At 40.4% G+C, this 26,349-nt stretch overlaps 1 protein-coding gene across 2 annotated transcripts; it reads left to right on the top strand.

Annotated features, from left to right (window-relative positions):
• The first annotated feature begins 218 nt into the window (after window positions 1–218).
• LOC307028567 (glycerol kinase-like) lies at window positions 219–25,696 on the top strand. 2 transcript variants are annotated; one of them, XM_079663706.1, is made up of 20 exons: window positions 220–508; window positions 3,313–3,386; window positions 5,016–5,122; window positions 5,254–5,331; window positions 10,879–10,958; window positions 11,059–11,196; window positions 11,420–11,529; window positions 11,678–11,744; window positions 14,258–14,293; window positions 14,696–14,763; window positions 15,641–15,683; window positions 15,790–15,870; window positions 16,026–16,104; window positions 16,277–16,373; window positions 16,598–16,682; window positions 16,936–17,056; window positions 21,214–21,357; window positions 23,378–23,464; window positions 23,621–23,704; window positions 24,856–25,696. In XM_079663706.1, the coding sequence occupies exons 1-19, from the start codon at window positions 455–457 to the stop codon at window positions 23,701–23,703; spliced, it is 1,632 nt and encodes a 543-aa protein (XP_079519832.1). In that variant the 5' UTR covers window positions 220–454; the 3' UTR covers window position 23,704; window positions 24,856–25,696. The 2 variants fall into 2 exon arrangements, with proteins under 2 accessions (XP_079519833.1, XP_079519832.1); XM_079663707.1 differs by lacking the exon at window positions 23,621–23,704 and having other exon boundaries at window positions 219–508.
• Window positions 25,697–26,349: the final 653 nt, after the last annotated feature.

Genomic DNA, 26,349 nt, shown 5'->3' with positions numbered 1-26,349 from the left:
AGGTTTGATTAATTGCCAGTTCTAAGGGGAGAGAATCCCTGAGAGAGAGAGCTGTCTGCTTAAATATCGACTTTATATAATAAATCGTCACAGCCTATCGATTATTCTCATTTACTGGGAGCATAGACTGTAGCCTTATAAATACAGCGAGAACGTGCCCCCAAACCTGATTGGCCGGAGCGAGGCCCACTGGCTAGCAGCCAATCGCGTTGTCTGCGGACGTTTTCTGGTGACTTAACCTCCTCCTCCTCCTGCATGAAGGTCTTCTTATCCTCATACACACTCTTCCCCCTCGCTGCCCTGCCGACCTCCTCCCTCACGAGGAGTCGCGGCCGCTGTTGAGGAGGACAACATTACTCACGCCGTGGATCCCAGAGAGCCTGAACCCCAACAGCTGGCAGTGTTCAACGACTTTTTCTGAGTTTTTGAAGCGCCACAAGAAAAAGTATTCAGTATGGACCCGCTGGTGGCTGCGATAGACCAGGGCACGAGCTCCACACGGTTTCTGGTGAGTGATGATTTACTTTGATGTTTACCCAAAGTTCACTGTATTGATGCAACTCCCCTGATTACTTAATGAGTCGACATTTGCTATCTTATTTGCCGACATAGCTGATCAAAAAACAACAACCACTTCGACTGAACGAACTTTTGCAAGTGGGAATTATAACTCCTGTAACAGCTACGTTTCTGGCTTCACGCGGCAAAGGTTATCCCCTTCAATATCTATTTGTTCTAAATATACAGTTTATGTGTGTGGTGTTAGCTACCGTTAGCTTTTGCAGTATTTTGCATGTTTTCTCCTAAAATAAATCAAAAACATGCTGAGAGTGAAATATAAACATATAAGCCCACTTGCGCCCCTACTGGACGAGAGACGCTAGTGTTATTAGCTCTGACGTTATCCTCAGTTTCTATGCGCAAACTTCTTCTGTCTATGGTGCTAACCTGTTGTCACAGAGGACTATCCTCCTCATTTAGGGCTCAACATCTCAAAAAGCACGTGCACTGGGTTCATAACTCTATTAGACCTGGAAATACATCATTTATGGGTTTTATAAGGACATAACCAAGTTATATGTATTTATGCGCAAATATGAAATAACAATAAGGGCCATCAATTGATGCAGCAAAAAAGTGTACAAAAGTAAATCAAATATTATAAAAACAGCAATGACAAAAATAGTGCAACAGAGATTAAGTTAGCCTTTTTTGCTTGGTATGTAGTGTAAATGTAGTGCTGTTTTACATAAATACAAATACGGGTGACCAGAAAATGTGCTCAAAGTTTAAAAGGTACCTATTCTTTAGAAAATTGGCCTCAATATGTGACAGGAGATCTGATTGTTAATATGTGTGCAAAAAGTATTAAAATCTAGCATGATAGGTCCACTATACTAAGTTTTGACCTACATTTAGACAGCATGTATTACTCCAGTACAGTACTGGAGTAATACATGCACTGTACTTTATTACTCTCCACCACTGAATAGAAGACAAAGTGGTTTTTGTATGATTTAAACATGAAGTGCCAAATGAAAGAAATGCATTGCAGTGGAGGTGAAGTGATTTGCTACTATGCTATTGATGGTCCCCTCAGTAGTGTCTTGTGGTAAAGACAGCATTGTGTATTAAGACAATAATATAGTCAGTCAGTTTGGGTGTTTGCATTAAGAGTTTTGGTCATTGAAATTCTGTTTTGAAAAGTGAGCCAAGGTTCATCACCTCCTCGAACGCAACCTATCACTTATCCTGTTTCTTGAAATCCCACCATTTAGTTTCATAAATTTATCAAAGAGACTCACCTGCTTAATGTCCCCTTATTTTTCCTGATTCCACTTGAATACTGAATACTGCAGACACTACTTTCAAAGTAGTCTTTTGCTTTTCAGTTGAGTAATATGAGTCCTGTTTGGTTAACCATTGTGAACATAATTGGGCATCCTCGAGTAGGTCAGCTGGAAGATGGAGACTTGGCACAAAATATGGGCAGTTAACAAGTTCAACTTACTGTTAGATCCAAAGGATGGACGGAAAGGCTTTTTAATGGCTGAGTATATCTGGTAAACATTTCTGTGAAAATGATAGCTTTTTTCTTGGAGCCAACTGAGACCACTCTGGGGACTTTTGTTTGGCTGGTGTCGGACCTAAATTCAAAACAATAGATCAAAAGCTGATGAATTTTTGGCGAACATGTAGAGATACGTGGGGCAAAAAAGTATTTAGTCAGCCACCAATTGTGCAAGTTCTCCCACTTAAAAAGATGAGAGGCCTGTAATTGTCATCCTAGGTATACCTCAACTATGAGAGACAAAATGAGAAAAAAAATCTAGAAAATCACATTGTCTGATTTTTAAAGAATTTATACTCAATGCTGTTCAATGAAACAGGTCATTTAGACCAGAAGTGAAGGTTAAATCAGGTTGTCTGTAAGGTTGATCTCAGGACACAAGCGACGATAAGGGAACATGTCTCCGGTCAAAGAAGATAATAATTAAGCCCTTGGCAATGTTTAAATAAATCCTCACAACATAACTGAGCCTTACCTCCAACATCCACAAAGTTCATATATTTGTTCACCTTCCTAACGTAGTTTCATAACGATAATCTTGATTGCTTTGAGCCAAAGTGTATGCTTGAGGCAACACTTTATTATTGGATCAACAGTCACAGACCCATGAACGTATATATGTCAGTCCCACTATAACCTTTCCACTGTCCATTTTTAAGAAGGGGGGAGAATGTTCCTGTTTGCAGTCCAACTGCGCGACCTCGACAGAATGTTAGTGTCAAAGGGCTCTGCTTGTTGTGTGTCTGTCCGGACTGTGCAGCAGTGAGAGGGTCATCAAGTGCAATGTGTTACAAGCTGGTGGCTGGTCAAAGGGTTACATGGTGAATGCGTCTCAGTTTCCCCTTTTGCTGTGTTGAATTCATGCAGCCTAATCTATGAATATTGTCTGTAGCCGAATTGTACTGCTGTGCTTACACGAATTATCATACTTTATTATTTGAATAAATGCTGTCTAAATGTAGGTCATAACTTACATTTCAATCTTTCCCCTCTGTAATAGGCAGCCACCTTTTTTATTGGAGTGACGTTCATGATAGTTGCTGTGCCTGCATTGCAGCATTGCAAAGTCCTGTCAGTCATCATCAGTTTTATCACTGGGAAATTAAAACATTCTGTACCTCTTCCAGTCCTGTGTTGTACCAAATGATGTGTTCCTTTATAATTAAGAGAATGTTTCCCAGGCACACCCTGTGTCCTCTGTTTTATGTGCATGGTCTCTTATGACTTTAACTTCTCCACAGGTGTTCAACGCCAAAACCGCAGAGCTGATGAGTCAACACCAAGTAGAGATCAAGCAGAGTTTCCCCAAGGAGGGGTGAGTGCGTCAACTGTTTCTCAATGATTAACACTTCCAACAGACCATGGTGACTGTCAAAGTTCTTCTTTTATATGACCCACAGTCCAACTCGAAAGACATTTTACAATTCACTAAAATGTGAATTGGCTCTACTCAAACAATTATACAATTATCATATACTACTTCACATTCAAATTGTGGAATTTTTGCTTCTAAGAGAAACTTAAAATAAAATTTAAACCATATTCTTCTGGTTCAACTGGTTTTACAAAATATTACAAGTATGAGTAGTCACTCAGTATTATAGCTGTTTGCCTAACATCCAAAGACAGAAAGTCTTCCAGAAATGAAAATAACTCCCTAACTAAATGTCCAAATACATATTTAAAGATAACGTTTTCAAACCATACTGCATTCAACCAAAGGGCTGCCGAATGTAACCAATCTGCTTTTTCCTAACTGTTTACTCGGTTACTTAGGTTACAATTTAGCTGCGTTCAGATTATTCTCTGACTTTATTTGATGTGTGTAACATAATTGAGTCTAAGGCTTGGTTGATATCCATTGATATGGTGCTTTCTACTCTCATTAAATGTGGTAGATGATGAACTTCCTGTTGTGTAAATGTTAGATATGTTGCATGAATGCACATCCTGAAACTACAAGGACCAGCTGAGGTCATGTTGCATGGTTACAGCTGTTTGCCAAAAACTACTTTTTGAACCATTGTAAAATAAACTGGGCTATAGGATTTACGAATACAATCTAAACATATTTTATATTTTCTCTCAAGTACCGTACATTTCATACATAAAATAAGTGTTTGATTCAACCCTTTAATGTGCATGATCACATCAGTATAATACCCAATATACACAGTTACTCTAACACAACACAGGGGTTTGTTTGACCTTATCTTACGGAGTCTGGCATCTTCTATTACACTTTCTGAACCTACACTATACAGAGATGGCAAAGGACTCTGGGGCTTCATTTATTTTGCTCTCTTTAGACTCTTTACAGGTTCCCTAGTCTCTCAAGATACAAAAAGCCTCATATGTACATCCATGTTCACACACTCATCCACCTGTAGGTGTGTCTTTGAGAGGGAATGAGCCGCAGGAGAGTGACATCCAAAGCAAGCCTCTTGTTAACAAACTATGAGACATTTTGTACTTAGTGTTGGCAATATAGTCTTTCACTAGAGCCTGAGGAAGCGACAATACATTGAGTATATACTGTAACCCTATTATAGAGATTCCCTCTATGTCAGAGGGCTATCAGTATAGTATCTGTGATTTGGTCAAAGAGACAGTTCAGAAAGAGAGTCGTTTGGGGGTTTTGTACTGTTTGTTCCACAGTCATAAACTACTAAATATCTTCGGACAGACTCGTTTTATGTATTTGGTATAGTCTCAAGTTCAGTCAAACTATAATATTAGTCTATTTTCGCTCCGTTTTTGAGTGTCTATGTGATCAAATCACCATACTCGTGATTCAATAGTTATCCAGGAATAGAATCGGCACAGTAGAGCAGGTAACGCATAGAAACAGCTACACACAACTATGCTGTATCCTGATGACTTTGTTTTCATATTTGTATTTTTCTGTGTGTGTCAACATGCCTGTCTCTCTGTCTGTCCACAGCTGGGTGGAGGAGGACCCCAAAGAGATCATGCAGTCGATCTATGAGTGCATGGAGAGGACATGTGAGAAACTCCGCCTGCTCAACATCGACATCTCCAACATTAAAGGTGTGCACAGTGATACTGAGCTGTGGGGGCAGACGTGGTAACCCCCCCTATAGCTGGAGAAGAGAACTGAAACACAGAGGAATAGTGGAGATGGGAGTTTCTTGAGATTTATGTTGTTTCTGTTTTCTCAGCTTTGGGGGTGACCAATCAGAGAGAGACGACCCTGGTTTGGGACAAAGAGACAGGAGAGCCTCTCTACAACGCCATTGGTGGGTGCACTATACATCTGAATGTACGCGTATCATTTTATTAACATAGAGTAGACATTCAATTGACCTTCCTGTAGTCCTCCGTTGGAATAAGGTTATCTATGTCACAAAAAACATGGATGATTACATACTAGGTTCTTTTCAAGAAATATGAATGTTCACTACTTTCATTGAAATATTGTTATATTTAAATGTTTAGCATTTGTTGTCATTACTTGCTGCCCTTATAAAAATGTTTTAAATGGTTTCTAAACAGAATCCTAAACAATGACATATCCTCCTGAGACCGCCTGGGACCCAGATCTCCTTTTACTCTTTTGAGGTAATCTACCAATCCCTGATGTACTGTACAGAGGACATCCTGGTCTTTCCAGTGATATGTCATTGGTTAAAATTGCATGCTGGAAAGTTCCTCTTTCTTTACATCCAAAATAGCTGGCATACCAAAAACAAAATGTTATAGAATCAGGAGGAGAAGTCAAATATTGTTGAATAATTGTCATTTTTGCCATGAAAATCAAATATGTTCTTGTTTATTAACATGTACTATAGGAACTATATAATTAGTTCTGAAAGCAATTAAATAATTCAAGTTTTGAAATAACAGCTCTTTTATAAATGTCCATTCTAGTGGACGTCAGGACCGTCTTCATGGACTTAAAGTCCTTATCTTACATTAAAAACTTTTTTTGGCAGTTGATTTCTGGGGGGTGTATGCAACAGATAGTCAATGTATGTTTCTTTATTTCATACTGAATAATATGTAAAAAAAGGAAAAATATTAGGTCCAATAAAAAAACTTTGCTTCTGGAAGCAGGCCATTTCGTGACGTCACGTGTGGTTCCCGGCTGCCGCTGTCTCGCTCCCTGCTGCCGTCCGGATCGCACAAATCGCTCCCATTTCTCCCGTAAAACCTTCTCTTTCGGGAACAAATGAACGGTAAAACCATCCCGATTGGTGTTGCTACACCCGCCAACGACACACCTCTTCACCATGATCCGGAAAAAACAAGACAAACTCGGAGATAAACACTGATACACAAAGTTGACATGCGGCTATACCAGCAATGCTACACTGTGTGATGCTGGGACGGGCTGAACTCACCAGGATTCGCGGAACCACACGTGACGTCACAACACAGCACCAAGCAGCGGCAAGTTTGAATCCAGACTTTTCTGGATACCTCTGAATTTGACCCATTTTCCCGATATTAACAAGTGATTTACAGCAAATAGGAAACGATATTCGATCTATATCACGTGTTACTGGAATAAGACCCAACAAGTTAATGCATTTTGAAACAGTTCTATGATCTTTCAGCTACAGTAAATTACACAAGATAAGGACTTTAATGACTCAATTTGTTGCAGGAGACGGAACTGAAGCAGACATTTTCTGTAGCAGATAGTTAAGGGAGATTCAGATGTTGAGCTCTCAGATGATGAGAGAGATGAGGATTTCACACCTGGGATAGAAGAGGGTCAAGAAGAAGGGGAAGAAAGATGCAGGAGGCTCCATGAGCGCACAGATACAGATAGAGAGACAGATAGGGACGAGCTGGAAAGACCCCTGTGGGCCAAGAGTAGCACGTATGTCTTATTGATGTTTTTATTTTAAGTGGAGGCAGGAAAAATGAGAATTGCCTCAGGAATGCAAGCTTTGTTTCTATGAGCATGGTCAAATGGAGGCCACATCCATACAACTAGTCAAGATGACCCCACAGCCCGTGCCGACTGGAATCAATGAGGTACTTTCCCACTACTTTGATTACAAAGTCTTTTAAGATCGGGAAAGATTCACCAAAAACCAAACTAGTTTTTTTGTGACCAAATAAACAGCAATGTTCAGATCAATTACTTATTCATGTTTTAAATAAAGGTGAATGTATTATTGTATTAATATCGCTCTATAACCATAATACGTTACATAGTCTATCTGTTAATTTTGGCTGTCTTTTCAAACTAAAATGGTCCTGACGTCCTCTACAGTGGACATACTGTAACATTTAAAAATCAAATTTAATTAAAAAAGTCTAATTTGCAAGATGTTTTTTTAACCCTAAATAGGTAGGAAATACAAAATAAAGAAGATTGGAAAACATATTTTTTCCTCAGTTACCAGATATACTAGTCCATGATTATCCATCACAATATGTTGCTCTGATCTTAAATTTAGTCAAATAATTACATTTTTTGTTTTTTAAACTCAAAAATGTGATTTAATTTTGTATAAAGGAGGTCAATTGACCATATATCCCAAAACGAAAAGTAAAATGTGTGGAAATGATTTAAAATGAAGTTGTCTAGAAGAAGAAAACACAGAATTGTGGAAAATGCACTTGTTACAACATTTTGGGCTTCACACTTGTGAAGTGTCACCCTAAACATTCAGTTATTTGATTTGTAACATCTTCAGTTGAGCAAACAAGAGATGATGTCATCTGGGAATTGGCCCAGCACATGACTAGATTGCATCAGAAGGCAGTGGACTACGTCATGTCTGGCCCTGCCCCCTGACGGCATTATATTACTATCAGAGGGAGCTTTCATTGTAACACCTCAGATACATTTTGAGAGGATTGTTTACATGCAAGCTGTTCAGAAATCCTATTGGCTGATATTTCAATGGAATGTGAGTGATGTGATGGGGGAGGGGGTGTCAACCTGTAAGTGTTCACACAGCAGTCCTTCAAAAGATTACAATGCTCTATTATCTAGCCTAAAGACACCATGTGTACAATTGTGAGTGATTCAAATGGCACGTTTGTTTTTGTTATAATTGAAACAATCCCAATGACAACGATAAAATCTCAGTTTTTCATCTCTAAGCTCTTGACCAATCACAACAGAGCCGACCAGCTAACCAATCAGAGCAGACTGGGGTCTGGTTTCAGACAGAGGGTGAAAGGAGGAGCTGCAGCACAGGCAGTAGGATAAAGATAAAGAGCTTTTTGAACATTTAAAGCATGAAGACATGTCACAGTAGAGACACTACATACTGATATACACCTGAACATCAGCAGGAGAGGACTCTTTAAAGTAGAGACACTACATACTGATATACACCTTAACATCAGCAGGAGAGGACTCTTTAAAGGAGAGACACTACATACTGATATACACCTGAACATCAGCAGGAGAGGACTCTTTAAAGTAGAGACACTACACACTGATACAACTGAACATCAGCAGAATATGTCCTCTTCAGAACCCACTGGAAAGGGACAATGAAAGTGTGTCATTTGGTTCTGTAGTGAGATGCATTTACTGTTGGAATAACAACAATGTTTTTATATCGTCATTAATTTGACTGATGAATTACTGTCATTTGCTCCTGGTCTCAGTCTTCAGATTGAGGTCAACATTTTTACAAGAAATGTTTAAAGCAACTAAATTGTTGCTCAAATAGGTTTCCTTTATGTACTTACTCTAATATTTGCCTTTTAATGAAAGTTCACCTCTTAACTACTTTCAAATTCTACACATTTTAAACTCAAAGGTAAGACAATCTATTTTGAAGGTTTCAGGGTTGCAGAAGAAAGCTGTGAAATGTCCTAATTTATTTAGTAAATGGACAACAGCGGTCTAATTGACATATTTCAAGGTGTATGTAAGCTAGTGGTTATCAAACTTTTTCTGTCATTCCCCACTTTGAACAGGTGGGCCTTTTCAAGCCCCATCTGTTCCTCATCGCTCCAATAAAATGGTAGGCCAAGCTTAAAATTGTCAAATGTATCGTTCTATAACAGGGGTCTCCAACCTTTTTTAGGATGAGAGCTACTTTCAAAAAATAAAACAAGTCGTGAGCTACTTTTACTCCTCTTTTTTGTTTTTTCGCAGTGTATATATTTAGCACATTTTAACATTATTATATGCTTACCTTTAACCTTTGTGTGCTGTTTGGGTCTGTGGGACCCGTTTTCAGTGTTTACTAAAATAAAATGTAAGCAATTTAATTATTTTGACCTGCTTTATTTGGTGGTGGACCTCACATCTTCTAGGGGGGTCCGGGGGCATGCACCCCCGGGAAGATTTAAAAAAAATGTTGAAGTTAAATGCATCAATCTGGTGCACTTTGAGCTAGGGCTGCTCAATTAATCGTAGTTTAATCGCAATTACGATTTTGGCTTGCAACGGTTATGAAAACATCGAAATAAAACGAATTTTTTTTTTTTTAAATAGGTTTTTCAGTTGAATTATACTTAAAGTTCAGGGTAATCAACTGTTAAAAACATACTTTTCAAATTATTTTCTTCAATAAATTGAGGTTTTCAAAGTAAATGGTTAATCGTTTTTAATAATCGTGATATCAATTATTGACCCAAATAATCGAGATTAGGATTTTTGCCATAATCGAGCAGCCCTACTTTGAGCACAACATGAATTGATGGATACAGCTCTCAACACTCAGATGAAAGGGAGCTGTATACTTTTCAATAATCCCAACATCTTTAGAATATGATCACAACAAATCATTTAAACTTGTTTATTCTTATTTTATGTTACCTAGTTAGCATTCTTTCTTTTTATTTATGCATATTTTACTAATCCCTCCCCTTTTAAACTTTTACTGTCCTATAGTACACATTGGAATGATTTCTTACTTTATTTTTTACAACTTTATTAAATAGATAATGGTTTGCTCTCTCTCTCGCTCCACATTGCTTTTCTTCCCGACTGTAACGCTGTTGTGTGTGTCTGTGAGAGCGTTTCACATGTGTGTATGAGAATTTTTTACCAGTGGCGAGCCTGGCTCTGAGGGCCTAAGATATTCTACAAAATAATATTTAAAAACATTAAAACAAATTATATTTTTCTTTATATATTTTTTTATATTTTTTTAGTTATATTTGTCATTAGTTTTACCAAAGATAACTTGATTAAATTGTATTTAAAATAACATTTCCAAAGAAATAAATCCTTTGAATCTGCCTATTCAGTTTCTGTTTGAATGTGAAGGGTTAAATGAAAGAAGCTCGTCTCTGCGAGGTGAAGACAGGAGCTGTTGGACGTCCAGCCATGAATTCACAGAGGGCCAGCTATAGTAACGGAACGAGAGTAATGTCGAATGACAGTACAATTGACCAATAATATCTTCCCTCTAAATGGGTGGGCTTTATTATCGCGGACTTTATGACAAGTTCCGCCCGCTGTGAAACGTTTCTTGTTTCCATAGCAATAACAACTGTCAACAGCGTAAACTCGCCTTCAAAATAAAAGCATGCCAAATTACACTTAAGACATACAACTGCAACGAAAGTAACAAACACAATGCCATATCCTTTTCAACTTCAAAGAACACAAATTGGGTTATTTACAGGTGTTGTTTTGTGTGGTAGAGGGTCGCTTTCATTGATGTGTTTTGCACCCCGGGCGGGCCGTTGTTTTGATATTCTACCAGTGTGAAAAAAAAAAATATATATATATATTTTTTTTTAATTTATTTTGTATTTCACGACCCACCTATCACATCTCTGAGCCCCACCAGTGGGGCGCGCCCCACACTTTGAGAAACGCTGATGTAAGCCCTCCTCCTCTCTGTCTATAGTTTGGCTGGACCTGCGCACACAGTCTACCGTGGAGAGTCTCATCAACAAGTCTCCAGGCAAAAACAAGAACCACCTCAAGGTGAGTGTGGGTAAGAAAGAACTTTGGATGGTTCTCCCTTTTGATTTTCTTCTGATTGAATATGGTACAGTATCTAAACAAAGACTCTGACTCTCTCCAGCACAAGACCGGCCTTCCCATCAGCACCTACTTCAGCGCAGTGAAGCTCCGCTGGCTGCTGGACAACGTTGAGGAAGTGCAGCAAGCGGTGCTTAGTCAGCGTGCCATGTTTGGAACAGTGGATTCCTGGATCATCTGGGTAAGCAACTATATGTATTTGTACCTGATTAGCTGCGCCTTTTTTATAAAGTCTGTTTACGATCCAGAATATGTTGTTTCCGATGTGAGTCGCAGAAGAGAAACGGTTTCTCTTGACATCGCAGAGGCTGTTCTATAACGAGATGCAGAGAGAAACAAATAAAGAATCTCCAGCCCCTTTTTTTACATACAACATGTGATAATTCCAGTGTGGTTTTCCTCAGTGCCTGACGGGGGGTAACAACGGGGGGGTCCACTGCACAGACGTCTCAAATGCCAGCCGCACCATGCTCTTCAACATCCACAGCATGGACTGGGATCCTGAGCTCTGCAGGTAAACAAACAGGAACATATCAAACCACACTAATCACTGTCCAAATACAGACTATACTGCAGACCTGCTCAATAAAAACCCTGTCTGTCATGTTTGGTCCACGATAAACACGCATCTTCACCACTGATTGCTGTGATGCTGCTTTTAGGTACTTTGATGTCCCGATGGAAGTCCTCCCCACTGTCAGAAGCTCCTCTGAAATCTACGGCTGGATGGTAAGCTCAGTTAAGCTTCAATTAGACCGTCTGTGTTTTGACATGATTCTGTATGCATCCTGACACTTTTATCCAAAGTGATCTACATACACATTCTATACTGTAGAAATGCTTATAGGAGCACATTGGGGGGGTTAGGTTTTTTGCCAGAATCAAACCATTGACCCTCCAAATGAGTCACAGCAGCTCTAAATATTTAGTTTTTTCTAAATGAATCTGTTCATGCCTGTAATTACTTAATGTAACTCTATCCCTGTTCAACATTAAGTGTGTGCTTATCTATTCATTTACGTATTAGTTACTGAAACTAACACTTGACCATCATGGTGCTGTGTCCCCAGGATAAATGGATGGAAAAAGGCTGAACCACAGCCACTCTGGAAGTTAGCGTAGGAAATTAACTTGCACGTATATTATTAGACTTTTAGATCATTTGATAACACATGCAAGCTCACCATTTCTCCTTTTGCAACCAAAACAGCAGAGGTCACTGCCATTGATGAAAGTAATTCAACAGTACCTATACAAACATACTTCTCCTCTGATAGCACTCGTATAGCCACAGCACTACCCTAATGACGTGAAAAACCCACAACTTGAAGGCATTTGTTTCTTCAGTATATGGCAGTATGCAGATGCTCTCTGGTTCTGTTTTAGAATTATTGCTACACGGATCATAAGTGGAAATGCTCAGCCTTGGCCATGACATCTTATTGCAATCTTGATATGACTTGTAGCATATCAAAGTCTAAAGTCACGATGTAATGCATCGGCCTGATGAACTATTTTAATCACTGTAGTGAACATATGAGTTAATAAGATGCAACGTGTTCTTCCAAAGAAAGGCAGATACTGTACTGATGTGTAGATAGTGAGGTACTAACATAATTCCAGCTAAATGTTATTGTCCTGTTCAATTTACTTTTGGAATTCCTGATGGACAGAAAATGTGTTGTTAAGAGGATTTCATTAAAATCAGGACTCATGAATACAGCTATAAGATTTCTTTAGTGTGTGTGTGTGTGTGTGTGTGTGTGTGTGTGTGTGTGTGTGTGTGTGTGTGTGTGTGTGTGTGTGTGTGTGTGTGTGTGTGTGTGTGTGTGTGTGTGTGTGTGTGTGTGTGTGTGTGTGTGTGTGTGTGTGTGTGTGTGTGTGTGTGTGTGTGTGTGTGTGTGTGTGTGTGTGTGTGTGTGTGTGTGTGTGTGTGTGTGTGTGTGTGTGTGTGTGTGTGTGTGTGTGTGTGTGTGTGTGTGTGTGTGTGTGTGTGTGTGTGTGTGTCTTAGGTTCCATTATCTTTGTTTGTCTGTGCCTGTGTCTTATCTCTTGACCACAACCTGGTTTTTCATTTGTTATGCAACACATCCTTTGCCCCGCAGTCCAGTTTGTTTTTCACAGTCTTTCATTTAAAGGTAGGGTAGGTAAGAATGGAGAAACCAGCTCGAGTGCGCTAGAATTTGAAAGTACACAACCGGAAAAAATCTGCTCCTTCCTTCAGACTTCCTCACAGAGCCCCTCCTCCAACACACACAAACGCGCACATGACCAATGAGGGCACGAGATAAGTTTGTGCACAGATGGAAGGCTGACAGGCAGGTAGGCCATCCAGTTATCTGCCGCGGGCCGGCTCAGATGATTGGTCGTGCTTTTTACAGCGCCACGGCTTCCACAGATGAAATATTTGTATATATTTTTTGTCAAAGCATTTAATATATTAATTAATCGGGATGTTAAGAGCATTCCATCGAATATAACAAAAAGGGTTTCTGAAGTGAATTACCTACCCCACCTTTAACTCAGAATACAGTTATTGACTGTACTTTACCCACATCCTCTTAAACCTACCTTTGACCTATTATGCTACTAGAAGGCGGCCCTAGAAAAGAGACAGCTTCATTGGCTGATACTACTCCTGCTTCCCTAGACAGTATTATCCTGATCCTTCGCCACAGAAAATTGTGTAAAATCTACGGCTGTGTCGCACTGATTCAGTTGCAATATACTGTGTGTATATACAGTATATCTATATAATGAGGCATTTCTGGCAACTGGCAGACCATCTAAACTGACATGGACAGAAAAGATTGGTTTGAGTTGAAACCAGCTCATCTGCAGATCAATTCCATACACGATGATCCATTTAAATTAGCCCTGGTGGAGATGAATTCATCTCCTATTTTGTCACCATCTTGACTCTAAGGGAGGAGCCATTAAGGAACACTCAGCTGGTCTTTGTGGGGAGGGGAGAGGGAGACAGGCCTGGTGGAGATCCTACTGCACTGAGCGACCTTTCCTCTTTTTTTATTTTGGATGGTAGCGTTCTTGGCTACAAATGGGTATTTTCCTATCTCGGGTGTTGGATTGTCATGTTGCCCCTTCATGTTGATTAAAATGTTTCGGATGCAAACACAGTGCACTATTTACCCTTGTTTTGTAACTGGATTAAATAACAGTTGGCATTTTCCTGCAATCATTTATTTTACCTCTGAACATGTGTGTGTTTGTTTTCCTGCCAGAAATCCGGCTCTCTTGCAGGGGTTCCAATCTCTGGGGTAAGAACGTACATGTCATGTTACTTGCTTACTTAATAACTACTTAATAAAGTTACATTCACCATATTTTTAGACATGTGATTCTTATTTTTCCAGTACTGTATCTATTAAACAGCCTTTTTTACTTTCAGTTGTAATATCTCCTACCCAGTTCACAGCTTTATAATGTCACAACTCTTTAATAACCTTGTTTAAGGCCTCCTTTTCTAATTATTTTTGTTAAAGAAAAAAGGGCAGCATCCACCCAGCTCCATTTTTCGAGGGAAATCTTGACTTAGTCTGTTTTTGAAGTGTAAGACACTGTGTGTTTTGGGGGGTTGTACACCCTTGTATCTGTGTATGCATATTTGTGTAATCAGTAGAGGATTATCATTTCTTTGTTACTGTGACTGTGTCCCTCAGTGTCTTGGCGACCAGTCGGCTGCCCTGGTTGGTCAGATGTGCTTCAGGGAAGGCCAGTCCAAAAACACGTAAGCCCTCCACTGTTTTATTTATTACACCTCGTTGCTAAAGATAGTATACTACTATTGTGTTTGACAACATTTCATAACAATAACGATGCCTGATGATTTTAAAACGCTATCTGTGTTGACCCCTGTATTCGAATGGAAAGCAGATAAAGCTTGATTTAAGATTAACTAGATTACATCACATACTATTTTGCATGCATATCTAAGCATGCTGATTGGTTGACTGAAGGTGCTGCAGCCCTCTACTGAAGGATGTTCAGACAGTCCCAATAAGAGCGCATTCATTGGGAACTATTGGCAACTCTTGTGTTGCTCGGTCATGTTTGTGCGGAAAGAAAGTCACCAAAGAGCTCATAATGTTTCCAAATCTATCAAGAAACATAATGAAATATACATATGGGAAAATGGTCAGAATAGCTAAAGCATTTCAAATGTTAGAAAATGGGAAAATAGGGAGCTATTATTCCAAAACGTATTTCTTTCAGGTGCAGCTGCACAATGACATTAATAAAACATTACACATTACACAAATATGAATAGGAGGTTTATAAAGATCAGAGTAGAAAAAACAATGACCAGGTAACGTGATGATGGTGTGTTTAATCCAGCGAGTTTAGTATGTATGAAAACATGGACATCAGAATAATATACATTCTAGTTCTGATCATTACACAGTGTTGTCTTTGTTAATAAAGCAACAAAATATAAATGTCATATAGTAAAACATCATCTTTTAATCACGTTCTTCAAACCTTGAGAACTATTATTCTCCAACATTCAGTACCTTATAAGTGAGGGAGGTTATTTTCTCTTTGAGTTACTGATGACATGCATCAGGACTCTCATCTATCTGTTTCTCCGTCATGGTTCTGTGAAGGTATGGGACCGGCTGCTTCATGCTCAGAAATACAGGGACCAAGGTAAGATACTGTGTCCAAGAATACATGACCTTACCTTCTTGCCTACTGTGCCCTATGTTCCTTTGCTTTACACTTTGCATAATGTGTTTCCATGTCATTCTGTTAGCCTCTGATGTCGGACCACGGCCTGCTGACCACAGTTGCCTACAAACTGGGAAAAGACGAGCCTGCCTGCTATGCCCTCGAGGTGTGTGAAGCTTTTATGTCTTATTTTCAACTACGTTTTATTTCTAAATCCGCCTCCAGATCGAAAATGAAGTCCTCAATGGTGCACTCTGCTGTGATATGTTCCACCTGCCTCTTGTGTGATTTGGGCCTGATGTTTTTCTTTGTTCCTCCCAGGGTTCTGTAGCCATCGCCGGGGCAGTGGTGTGCTGGCTGAAGGACAACCTGGGCATCGTGCAGTCTTCCTCAGAGATCGGTACTAACACGCTACAGCTTACCTGTGACATTTGACCCATTCATGAACAAATCTGTCTGTGATCACACATGGGCTCTATCAAGCGTTTCATACATGTAAATGCTTACATATAGAACCTTTAATTATATAATGGGATTGACTAACAACTCTTTCTCTTTCTGTTCTCTCTCAGAGAAGCTAGCAGCTGCAGCCGGGACGTCTCACGGCTGTTACTTTGTGCCCGCCTTCTCCGGACTCTACGCCCCCTACTGGGAGCCCAGTGCACGAGGGTGAGGCAGGCGCATGTTTAACTGTTGAGCTATCAAATGTAATTTCACACTGAACTGAGACAAGTTATAATGTGATACTTTGATTTCTTAGTGTCTTCTCAAGGGACTCGTAAGCAACGTAAAAGCATAACATTACGTATTAGTTGACCCTAACCCTAATTTAGCCCCTTGACCATCAACATTAAAGTTTGCCTATTAACATATTCCCTTTGTTTGTTTTCCAGGATCATCTGTGGGCTCACTCAGTTCACCAACAGGAACCACTTGGCTTTTGCTGCCCTCGAGGCCGTCTGCTTTCAGACCAGAGAGGTGAGCAGCGTCTCCTCATGCTCCCTCCTGTATCCAAACACACACCTATTCCCAACATAGGGGAAGATTAAGAAACGTATTTAAACATATTATATTGTAATGTATTCCCATCCATCCATACATACATACAGAACAACAAAGGGTAAGAAAGCACAACATTTATTTCAGCTACAGTGACCATCCTTCAGGTTTTAAAGGTGTGTGAATGGTATTGGCTGCTGTTGGGTTAACGTGACAGCCCTGTGTGTCTCAGATCCTGGATGCGATGAACCAGGACAGCGGCGTCCCTCTGAACGAGCTGCAGGTGGACGGAGGCATGACCTCCAACAGACTCCTGATGCAGCTGCAGGCAGACATCCTCTGCATCCCCGTAGGTGAGAGGACTCACAACTCACACATGCACTACAAACAATAAACACGTGTTTCTGAATCTCTGAACAAAGGGTCAACAGTAATAATAATACATTACATTTAGCTGACGCTTTTATCCAAAACGACTTACAATAAGATATAATAAATGATACTTGTATAGCGCTTTTCTAGACACTCAAAGATGCTTTGACAGAGAATACAAAAATACAAAAAGAGATCAACAAAACAGAAAATAGGAGGGGGGGGGGGGGGGGTGGTCAGTGGTTGAATGCAGTGTTGAACAGGTGGGTCTTTAGTGATGTTTTGAATACGGTGAGGGAGGAAGAGTCTCTGATGGATTGGGGTAGTGAGTTCCAGAGGGTGGGTGCAGCAACGGAGAAGGCTCTGCAGCCCCAGGACTTGAGGTTGGTCCGGGTGAGGGGGGACAGGAGGTTGGCAGTAGCAGAGCGGAGGTCAGTCAGGTAGGATGGGGTCAGGTTATGGAGGGCTTTGTATGTCATCAGGAGGATTTTGTACTGAATTCTCTGGGGGATGGGGAGCCGGTGGAGCTTGATGAGGACGGGTGTGACGTGTTCACAGATGTGGGTGAGTAGACGGGCGGCGGAGTTCTGGATATATTGAAGTTTGTTGATGATTTTTGCAGGTGAACCATAGAGGAGGCTGTTGCAATATTCCAGACGGGAGGTGATGAAAGCGTGGATGAGGGTTTCTGCAGCAGGGGGAGGGGGAGAGGGATGGACGTAGACGGGCGAGGTTTTTGAGGTGGAAGAAGGCTGTCTTGGTGATCTGTTTGATGTATGTGTTGTAGGAGAGGGTTTGGTCAAATATGATGCCTAGGTTCCGGATGTGAGGGGAGGTTTGAACTGGAAAGACGTCAATGTTGAGGGTGAAGTTATGGATAGATGTAGTGAGATTTTTTGGTCCAATGATTATTATTGGAGATTTTTCGCAGTTGAGTTTGAGGTAGTTGAGTTGGAGCCAGGATTTGATTTCAGTGATGCAGTTTGTCAGGATGGAGTGGGTAGCAGTGGAGATGGACTTGGTGGAGATGAAAAGCTGGATGTCGTCGACAAAGCAGTGGAATTGAAGTCCATGACGGCGGATTAATGTCTTAATTGATGTAGATGAACTGGTATCTGTCAGAGAGGTATGATGTGAACCAAGAGAGGGCAGTGATGTTGAAGGTGGTTTCAAGACGGGTGAGGAGGATGGAGTGATTGATGGTGTCGAAGGCAGCGCTGAGGTCGATGAGGATGTTGAGGTTACCGGCGTCGGAGGAGGAGGAGGAGGAGGAGGAGGAGGAGGAGGAGGAGGAGGAGGAGAGGAGAAGGTCATTTGTGATTTTGAGGAGTGGTTTGAGCGGAATCCGGATTGAAAAGTTTCATAGAGGTTATTGGTGGAGAGGTGATGCTTGAGTTGTGACAAAACAGCGCGTTCCAGAACTTTTGACAGAAAGGGTAGGTTTGAGATTGGTCTGAAGTTATTAGGGTTGTCAGGGTTGGGTCCGGGTTTTTTCAGAAGATGGAGGGATGATGCCAGAAGACAGGGAGGAGTTGATTGTTGCAGTGATGAGAGAACAGAGAGTAGGAAGGCAGGCCTTAACAAAGCTGGAGGGGATGGGATCCAGGGTGCAGGTGGCAGTTTTCATCCCTGTGAGGAGATCAGAGAGGTCAGTAGGGGAGACAGGGGAGAACTGGGACAGGGGTTGGCAGGATAAGGGGGGGCAGGTGGCTTGAGGGGGAGCAGATGTGGTGGTGGTGGTTAAGCTGCTGTAAATGTTGTCTATTTTGCTTTGAAAAAATGTGAGAAAAGAGCTGCATTTGTCGACTGTGAATGACTGAGTGGTGGTGTCCAGGGGGCTGAGGAGTTTGTTTATTGTGGAGAAGAGTGTTTTGTGGTTTCCGGAGCCGGAGTGGATTAACTGAGAGTAGTAGGTGGTGTGGGCATGGGAAAGGGCATCTTTGTATTGCTGTAGGTGGTCCTTGTATGTTTGAGAATGAATCGTGAGACCTGTTTTATTGCGGAGTCTTTCAAGTTGCCGGGTACGGGTTTTCATCAGACGGAGTTCAGGGGTGAACCAGGGAGCAGAGTGGGTGAAGGAAATGGTTTTGGTTTTTATGGGTGCAATGCAACAGTAGGTTGCATTGTGGGTAATGTAGACTCCAGGGCCCTTTCTCATTTCATCAAATCCCCCTCCTCGACTCCTCGACTCCTTGACTCCTCGACAACTCGGTCCTCCGGTAGTGACCCGGAAATGAATTTTAGCGCGCCATGTTGAAGGACATCTCATTTCTCTAAATGCACTTCGAGGATCGAGCGTCGAGGAGGCTCTCTGGAGGAGCTATAACCGAGGATACACTGATGGGTCCTCCACGGTCCTCCACAGCTCCTTCGTGGATGCATTTCCGGGAACAGAGATGTTTCAAAGTGTCGTGACCATGGTCGTGACGCACGGCCGGACTTATCTCAGCCAATGACAGCTCTGCATGCATCCCCTGGATATTATTTTATTAACTGCTCTCATCGCAACGCGATGTTTACAGAGAGAACAGCTGTGAGGTCCGTTCAGAAAGCAGAACAGTGTGTAAAATATATATCACTCAGTATAACAGGCCTACATTATTCTCCGTATTTGCTTTAGTTTAGTAGATATCTACAAACAAAGAGTCGATATTTTTCTAAGACCATTTAGTGCTTCACATAATAAAATATACAACGGCTGTAGCCTGATTATGTGCTTTAGGAGCTGTAGGTGCGTGTGGTACAGTGTGTAGGTGTGTGTTAATGGACGTCTCTTTAAGATGACCGCTCAGAGGAGAGGAGTTCTCATTCCTCTAACCGCCTGCTGCTTCTCCTCGGCTCCCCTCCTCGACTCCTCCGTTCGCATCTCCTGTGGGCGAGACTAAGTCTCGAGGACAGGAGTCGAGGAGGGGAGTCGAGGAGGGGAGTTAGAGAAATGAGAAAGGGCCCAGGTTTTGACAAGAAAGAATGCGTGAATGTAAAAGAGGCTCTGTTGGAACTGGCTTACTAAGATACTTAAACTAAGTATGTGGTAAATTGAGTATGTATTATTAACACATATGTGGATGACGTGTCAGTGAGAAATGTCCGGGTGTTTACTAGTCAACATTTGAGCTGTGAGCTTACAAAATAAACTGCCTGGAATCCATTGCAGCCCACCAGACTGTCCGATGCACTGAAAGGCAGACTGTTTTTTTTTTTACAAATGATGGTGCAAAACGATTAGGAGGAGCTCACATTTTATAATGAACAGTAGAATATATTGACTTAACACAAATAGTTCTGTTTTTTCAAATTCATTAAAATAGTAGGAGAAAATATGAAATTGAATGTGAAATGTTGATGGGGCTTCTGTGAAAAACTTTGAAATGAACTGTAGCTCGGACCGGTAATGTCATGACAATGCAGTCACATGATCGATTCAGGCGTGTTGTGAGTGAAGAGTGTGAGAAGTGTGATGGTAACGGCAACAATTGAATGTGTAGTATGAAGGGCATACATATTGAGTATGCAGTATGTACATATACACTGCCCCTTTCTCTGGTTCAGCTGCATGGATTGAAATGGTTTAGCTGTCCCATATAACTGCATTAAAAGAAAAGGTGAATCAGTAGAACACTGGCAGGTCCAACAGCTTCACCAAAGTTCTCTGAGAAACTTTAGAGCTGTTGTTAAAGTGTTTTGTCACTGTGAGTAACCAATGATTGAACCTGGACTTTAAACCCTCTGTCCTCTGACTTTTGTCCCAGTTCAAAGGAAACACAAACAATCACACACAGATGTTGACTTCAATGCTGTAGATTAGGGTAAGATAACTGATGTGTACTTAGCGGTGTACCCAAATGACATTATTAGTTTAAACTGAATAGGCATGACAACGTCCAGCCTACTCATAGCAGGACACATCTTACCACTTTTCTATCTTGGATCATGATTAAAATGCTCATTGGAAGATTGCATTATTAAAAATAAACTCAGGTATTTAAAACATTGTTCCTCCTTAAATATCTGCCACATGAAAAACATTTTAGCGTTTATATAAATGAAATGATTAACTTGTCTAGTTCGTAGAATGAATGGACATGACTGTACCTAACTGAAAACATGTCTCCTGTGTGTCTGGCTCATGTTGTTCCAGTGCGACCCACCATGTCAGAGACCACCGCTCTGGGGGCAGCCATGGCAGCTGGGGCAGCAGAGGGGGTGAGGGTGTGGAGCCTGAGCCCGAGTCATCTGCCAAACGCCACATCTGAGAAATATGAACCTCAGATCAACCCTGATGGTAAGGAGGAAAAACTGGAGGAAATGTGTGAGGCACTCGATACAGAGCATGTGACTCTCATAGGGGTTCACATCACTGCTGCCATCTAGTGGATATTACCATCATGACGGTGTGTCTTTTACAAATCTACATCTAATCCAGTGGTTCTCAAACTTTTTCTGTCATTCCCCACTTTGAACAGGTGGGCCTTTTCAAGCCCCACCTGTTCCTCATCGCTCCAATAAAATGGTAGGCCAAGCTTAAAATTGTCAAATGTATCGTTCTATAACAGGGGGGGTCTCCAACCTTTTTTAGGATGAGAGCTACTTTCAAAAAATAAAACAAGTCGTGAGCTACTTTTACTCCTTTTTTGTTTTTTTTGCAGTGTATATATTTAGCACATTTTAACATTATTATATGCTACCTTTAACCTTTGTTTGCTGTTTGGGTTTGTGGGACCCGTTTTCAGTGTTTACTAAAATAAAATGTATTCAATTTAATTATTTTAACCTGCTTTATTTGATGGTGGACGTCACATCCTCTAGTCTAGGGTCCGGGGGCATGCACCCCCAGGAAGATGTTTTTTAAATGTTGAAGTTAAATGCATCAATCTGGTGCACTTTGAGCTAGGGCTGCTCAATTAATCATATTTGAATCGCAAATTACGATTTTGGCTTGCAACGATTATGAAAACAACATAATCGAAATAAAACAATTTAAAAAAAATTCAGTTGAATTATACTTAAAGTTCAGGGTAATCAACTGTTAAAAACATACTTTTCAAATTATTTTCTTCAATAAATTGATGTTTTCAAAGTAAATGGTTAATCGTTTTTAATAATAGTGATATACATTTTTGACCCAAATAATCGAGATTATGATTTTTGCCATAATCGAGCAGCCCTACTTTGAGCCCAACATGAATTTATGGATACAGCTCTCAACACTCAGATGAAAGGGAGCTGTATACTTTTCAATAATCCAAACATCTTTAGAATATGATCACAACAAATAATTTAAACTTGTTTATTCTTATCTTATGTTACCTAGTTAGCATTCTTTCTTTTTATTTATGCATAATTGACTAATCCCTCCCCTTTTAAATTTTTTACTGTCCTATAGTACACATTGGAATGATTTCTTACTCTATTTTTTATAACTTTATTAAATAGATAAAGGTGTGCTCTCTTTCTTGCTCTCTCGCTCTCTCTCTCTCTCTCTCGCTCCACATTGCTTTTCTTCCCGACTCCAACGCTGTTGTGTGTGTCTGTGAGAGTGTTTCACATGTGTGTATGAGAGATTTTTACCAGTGGCGAGCCCGTCTCTGAGGGCCTAAGATATTCTACAAAATAATATTTAAAAACATTCAAACAAATTATATTTCGCTTTATATATATTTTTTAAATATGTTTTTAGTAATATTTGTCATTAGTTTTACCAAAAATAACTTGACTAAATTGTATTTAAAATAACATTTCCAAAGAAATAAATCCTTTGCATCTGCCTATTCAGTTTGTTTGAATGTGAAGTGTTAAATGAAAGAAGCTTGTCTCTGCGAGGTGATGACAGGAGCTGATTGGACGTCCAGCCATGAATTCACAGAGGGCCAGCTATAGTAACTGAACGGGAGAGTAATGGTCTTGTTTCCATAGCAACAACAACTGTCAACAGCGTAAACTTGCCTTCAAAATAAAAGCATGCCAAATTACACCTAAGACATACAACTGCAACGAAAGTAACAAACACAATGCAATATCCTTTTCAACTTCAAAGAACACAAATTGGGTTATTTACAGGTGTTGTTTTGTGTGGTAGAGGGTCGCTTTCATTGATGCTTTTTGCACTCCGGGCGGGCCATGGTTTTGATATTCCACCAGTGTGAAAAAAAAAAAAATATATATATATATATATATATATTTTTTTTAATTTTATTTCGTGACCCACCTATCACATCTCTGCGCCCCACCAGTGGAGCGCGCCCCATACTTTGAGAAACGCTGATCTAATCTGACCCTGGTGTATGTGTCGTCTTCACAAACAGAGAGCGAGTTCCGCTACGCTCGCTGGAAGAAAGCCGTCCAGAGGTCCATGAACTGGGAGACCAACGAGCCCTGCTGCAATACCAACGGTACACATCTGAAATATTTGTCCTATAACAAAACGGATTGAGTTATTACAACGTCAGTGACGTATAGTTCTTTGTAGCATTTTCCCCTGAATCTCAAACAGTGAACAAGTGCAATAGTCTGGTTTGATCCCTCTGGATGCTCTCTTTCTTCTTCAGTGACAACAGGTGTAGGGAAGAAGATGAACGGCACACCCTGGGGGGTGCCTCCCCCCCCTCCCCACATCAGAGCGGACCCCTAAGGTCCGACATTGCTGCATGCTGTGTGTGTGTGGCTGCTTCTTTATGTTGTGAAGGGTTAACTGTGGCATGGTCCCATTACCAGGCTGTACTAACACTGTTCTGAAGGGTTTGACCGACCAGTTTTTCAATACACATTTTTTACACTTCGAAGAATTCTCTGAAACAAAACCTGGCCTTCATTGAACAAATGATTTCAATCAATGAATGACAGGTTTATCCCCCAGCTTTTTAAGGAGTGCTGAATGGTAAATACAGTTGTTCTTAAAGAACTAATTTAAATACTACAGTTATTAGACAACAGAGTACTATTGTCAAATTAATCAACTGCGTCGCTCTAGCCCTACTATGTTGTTTAAGTTGTTTAGGTGTGCATGTTACTGTGTGTATTACTCTTCCAGACGTTGTTATGTAATTAGTTAAGCAGCAGTTTAAATTTAAAGACAGGCAGTCAGGGCTCAGTCTGGCTCATCCCAAAATCAAACGCCTGTAGGGCCATTTATCAATCTAGATAGTTTTTGTGTTGGATGCAGAGTATTGGAGATGTCTCCCCCAACTCTACAATATAATGTAATTAAACATTGTTGTGAGCAGTTTGATGTATGAACTATTTTCCTTCTTCCAAACTACTCCTACCAATGACTGAGCTGAAGCCTCTTCTGTGTTTGCGCTAAGGAAAACATGGTGTAGTTTGGTATAAATAAAGTAGTCCCTACATTAAACTGCTATCAACAAGGTCTTTGGAATAACCAGGTCATGATTTCCGGAAGGAGACATTGCTGTTGCCTTTGTTTTTGTTGTTGTGGCAGATTTATTTTCTTTTTTAACACATAAAGAAACCACATGCTGAGTGCCATCTAATATTTTGAAAAAAAGGTGGATATCTCCCACACTCTGCCACTCGCACTAAGACAGATTGATTAGAGATAAAAGGAAAAATATGTAATATGTATTTTTGGGGTGAACCTCTGAATTCAGACTGAGTCGGACCTGTTCCACACCGTAGCTGTGCTAAGATGCTAACTGGCAGAGCAAACACACACAGGGTTCATGTTTTGGTTCAAACATTTTTACCTGCCACCGTATGTCCAACCAAAAGAACTTTGTCGATCTGTGTGGCAGTCTCTCTGATAATACTGTCCTTCCCCTGACAGATCCCCAGCTGTAACTGTGGATCATGGAGCAGTACAATGGCAACACCTCTGGAAGAGTGATGTGCTCCCAGTGGATAAAAGACTTGAAGGCTGCATGATGTAGCTAGCAGTAGGACCCCACATCTGACTGAAGGATGAAGAGCCAGCCGCATTAAAGACTGACACAACCTGGGGAGCACTATGGAACCGTTTTGGGATTTATGGAATTTCTTTTGTCTTTCTTTTCTGAAAAGAAAGTGTTCTTAAAGCATCCTTTTTTTAATCTATGAATTTGCCTTCTTCAACTTGTTGAGCATAGCAAACTCAGGTGTTGGTAGCAAACAAGCACACTAGTGTACCTCATCACTGTGACACTGTTGTTAATTGTTGTGTACACTGTTTTAATGTCTTTGTGCCTCTTTCTTAACTTTGGGATGCACAAGATTAGTGGGACTAATGCTTGAAAAAGGTTACTGCTCAGCATCTCTACTGTTAGTGGGGTTTATTTTTTGAAGAACTTAAAATTTGTGAGATATCTTCTGAGTTAAGGATATCAGGCATAATTAGTTTCCTGGATTTTTACCATGATTTTCTTTCTAGATTGAGGGGAAACATGCTACATGTTAGCACACACTATGCATTAACTGACATCTAGCTGCAGGCAATATCACAACAGCACTTTATAATTTATCCTGTGTATAATGAGGATTGTGAGCCATGCAGGATTTAAACAGGTTTATTAACCTGATTGTTTTAAGATGGATTAATGTTTTTAAGAATTCTTTCTTTGAGAGTTGATCATTACTCAAATCTAAGACTAAAGGAAGCCCCTATACAATCTATTAAAACATCATGGTACTACGATTGTTTCCATGAGTTTTTGTATTTAGTCAGTTATATATAAACAATCATACACATCCTGAATGAAGACATCAAGATTTAGTCTTCTGAAAGTTTAACCTTTTTATATATATATAGCATTTGGTTACTGTATTATCTGACATATTTCAAAGACACAATGTGTGAAATATTGCCAGAAATGTAATTTACCACATTCAAAAAGGGAACCAACAGAATGTGAAGCTATTAGTGTCAAGACGTCCATGTACTGTTGCAGATATTTGCTGAAGCTAACGGACTAGCTTTGCCTGGCTCCTCGAGGTGATAATGACCGTTTCCATTCTGGTCTTAAATCATGAGGACGAGAAAGTACAGCTGCTCCGCGCTTGATGTTAGAGTCTGTATGACTGTAGTGTGCTGGTGATTCGACCGTTTCTGCTACTTTGGATTTAATACATTAAAGAGACTGTCAAAGCAACAGACCAGTTAGCTAGTCCAGCGCTAACAATAGACTGACACCACACGTGAAGATTATGAGTTGTATACATTTAGATTTTATAGATCCAGTACTGGAGTTCAAATGCTGCCCACCCCCTTATCTCTCTAGATTAAGTGGCCTGGTAATACACATTGCTCTTTTAAAAAAGGTGTATAAAACGTTCCATGTAGTTCCTA

The sequence above is a fragment of the Notothenia rossii genome (genome assembly GCF_949606895.1).
Source record: "Notothenia rossii genome assembly, chromosome: 2".
Taxonomy (NCBI): domain Eukaryota; kingdom Metazoa; phylum Chordata; class Actinopteri; order Perciformes; family Nototheniidae; genus Notothenia; species Notothenia rossii.
The sequence above is the reverse complement of the archived record's forward strand: the minus strand, read 5'-3'. Positions and strand labels throughout refer to the sequence as shown.

Bases quoted from the DNA above. Each gene is read 5' to 3' on its own strand.
- LOC307028567 (XM_079663706.1), top strand. From the start codon at position 455: ATGGACCCGCTGGTGGCTGCGATAGACCAGGGCACGAGCTCCACACGG. The intron at 5,332-10,878 runs GTGGGTGCACTA...CTCTGTCTATAG, and splicing joins GCCTCTCTACAACGCCATTG to TTTGGCTGGACCTGCGCACA. The intron at 17,057-21,213 runs GTGAGAGGACTC...ATGTTGTTCCAG, and splicing joins CATCCTCTGCATCCCCGTAG to TGCGACCCACCATGTCAGAG.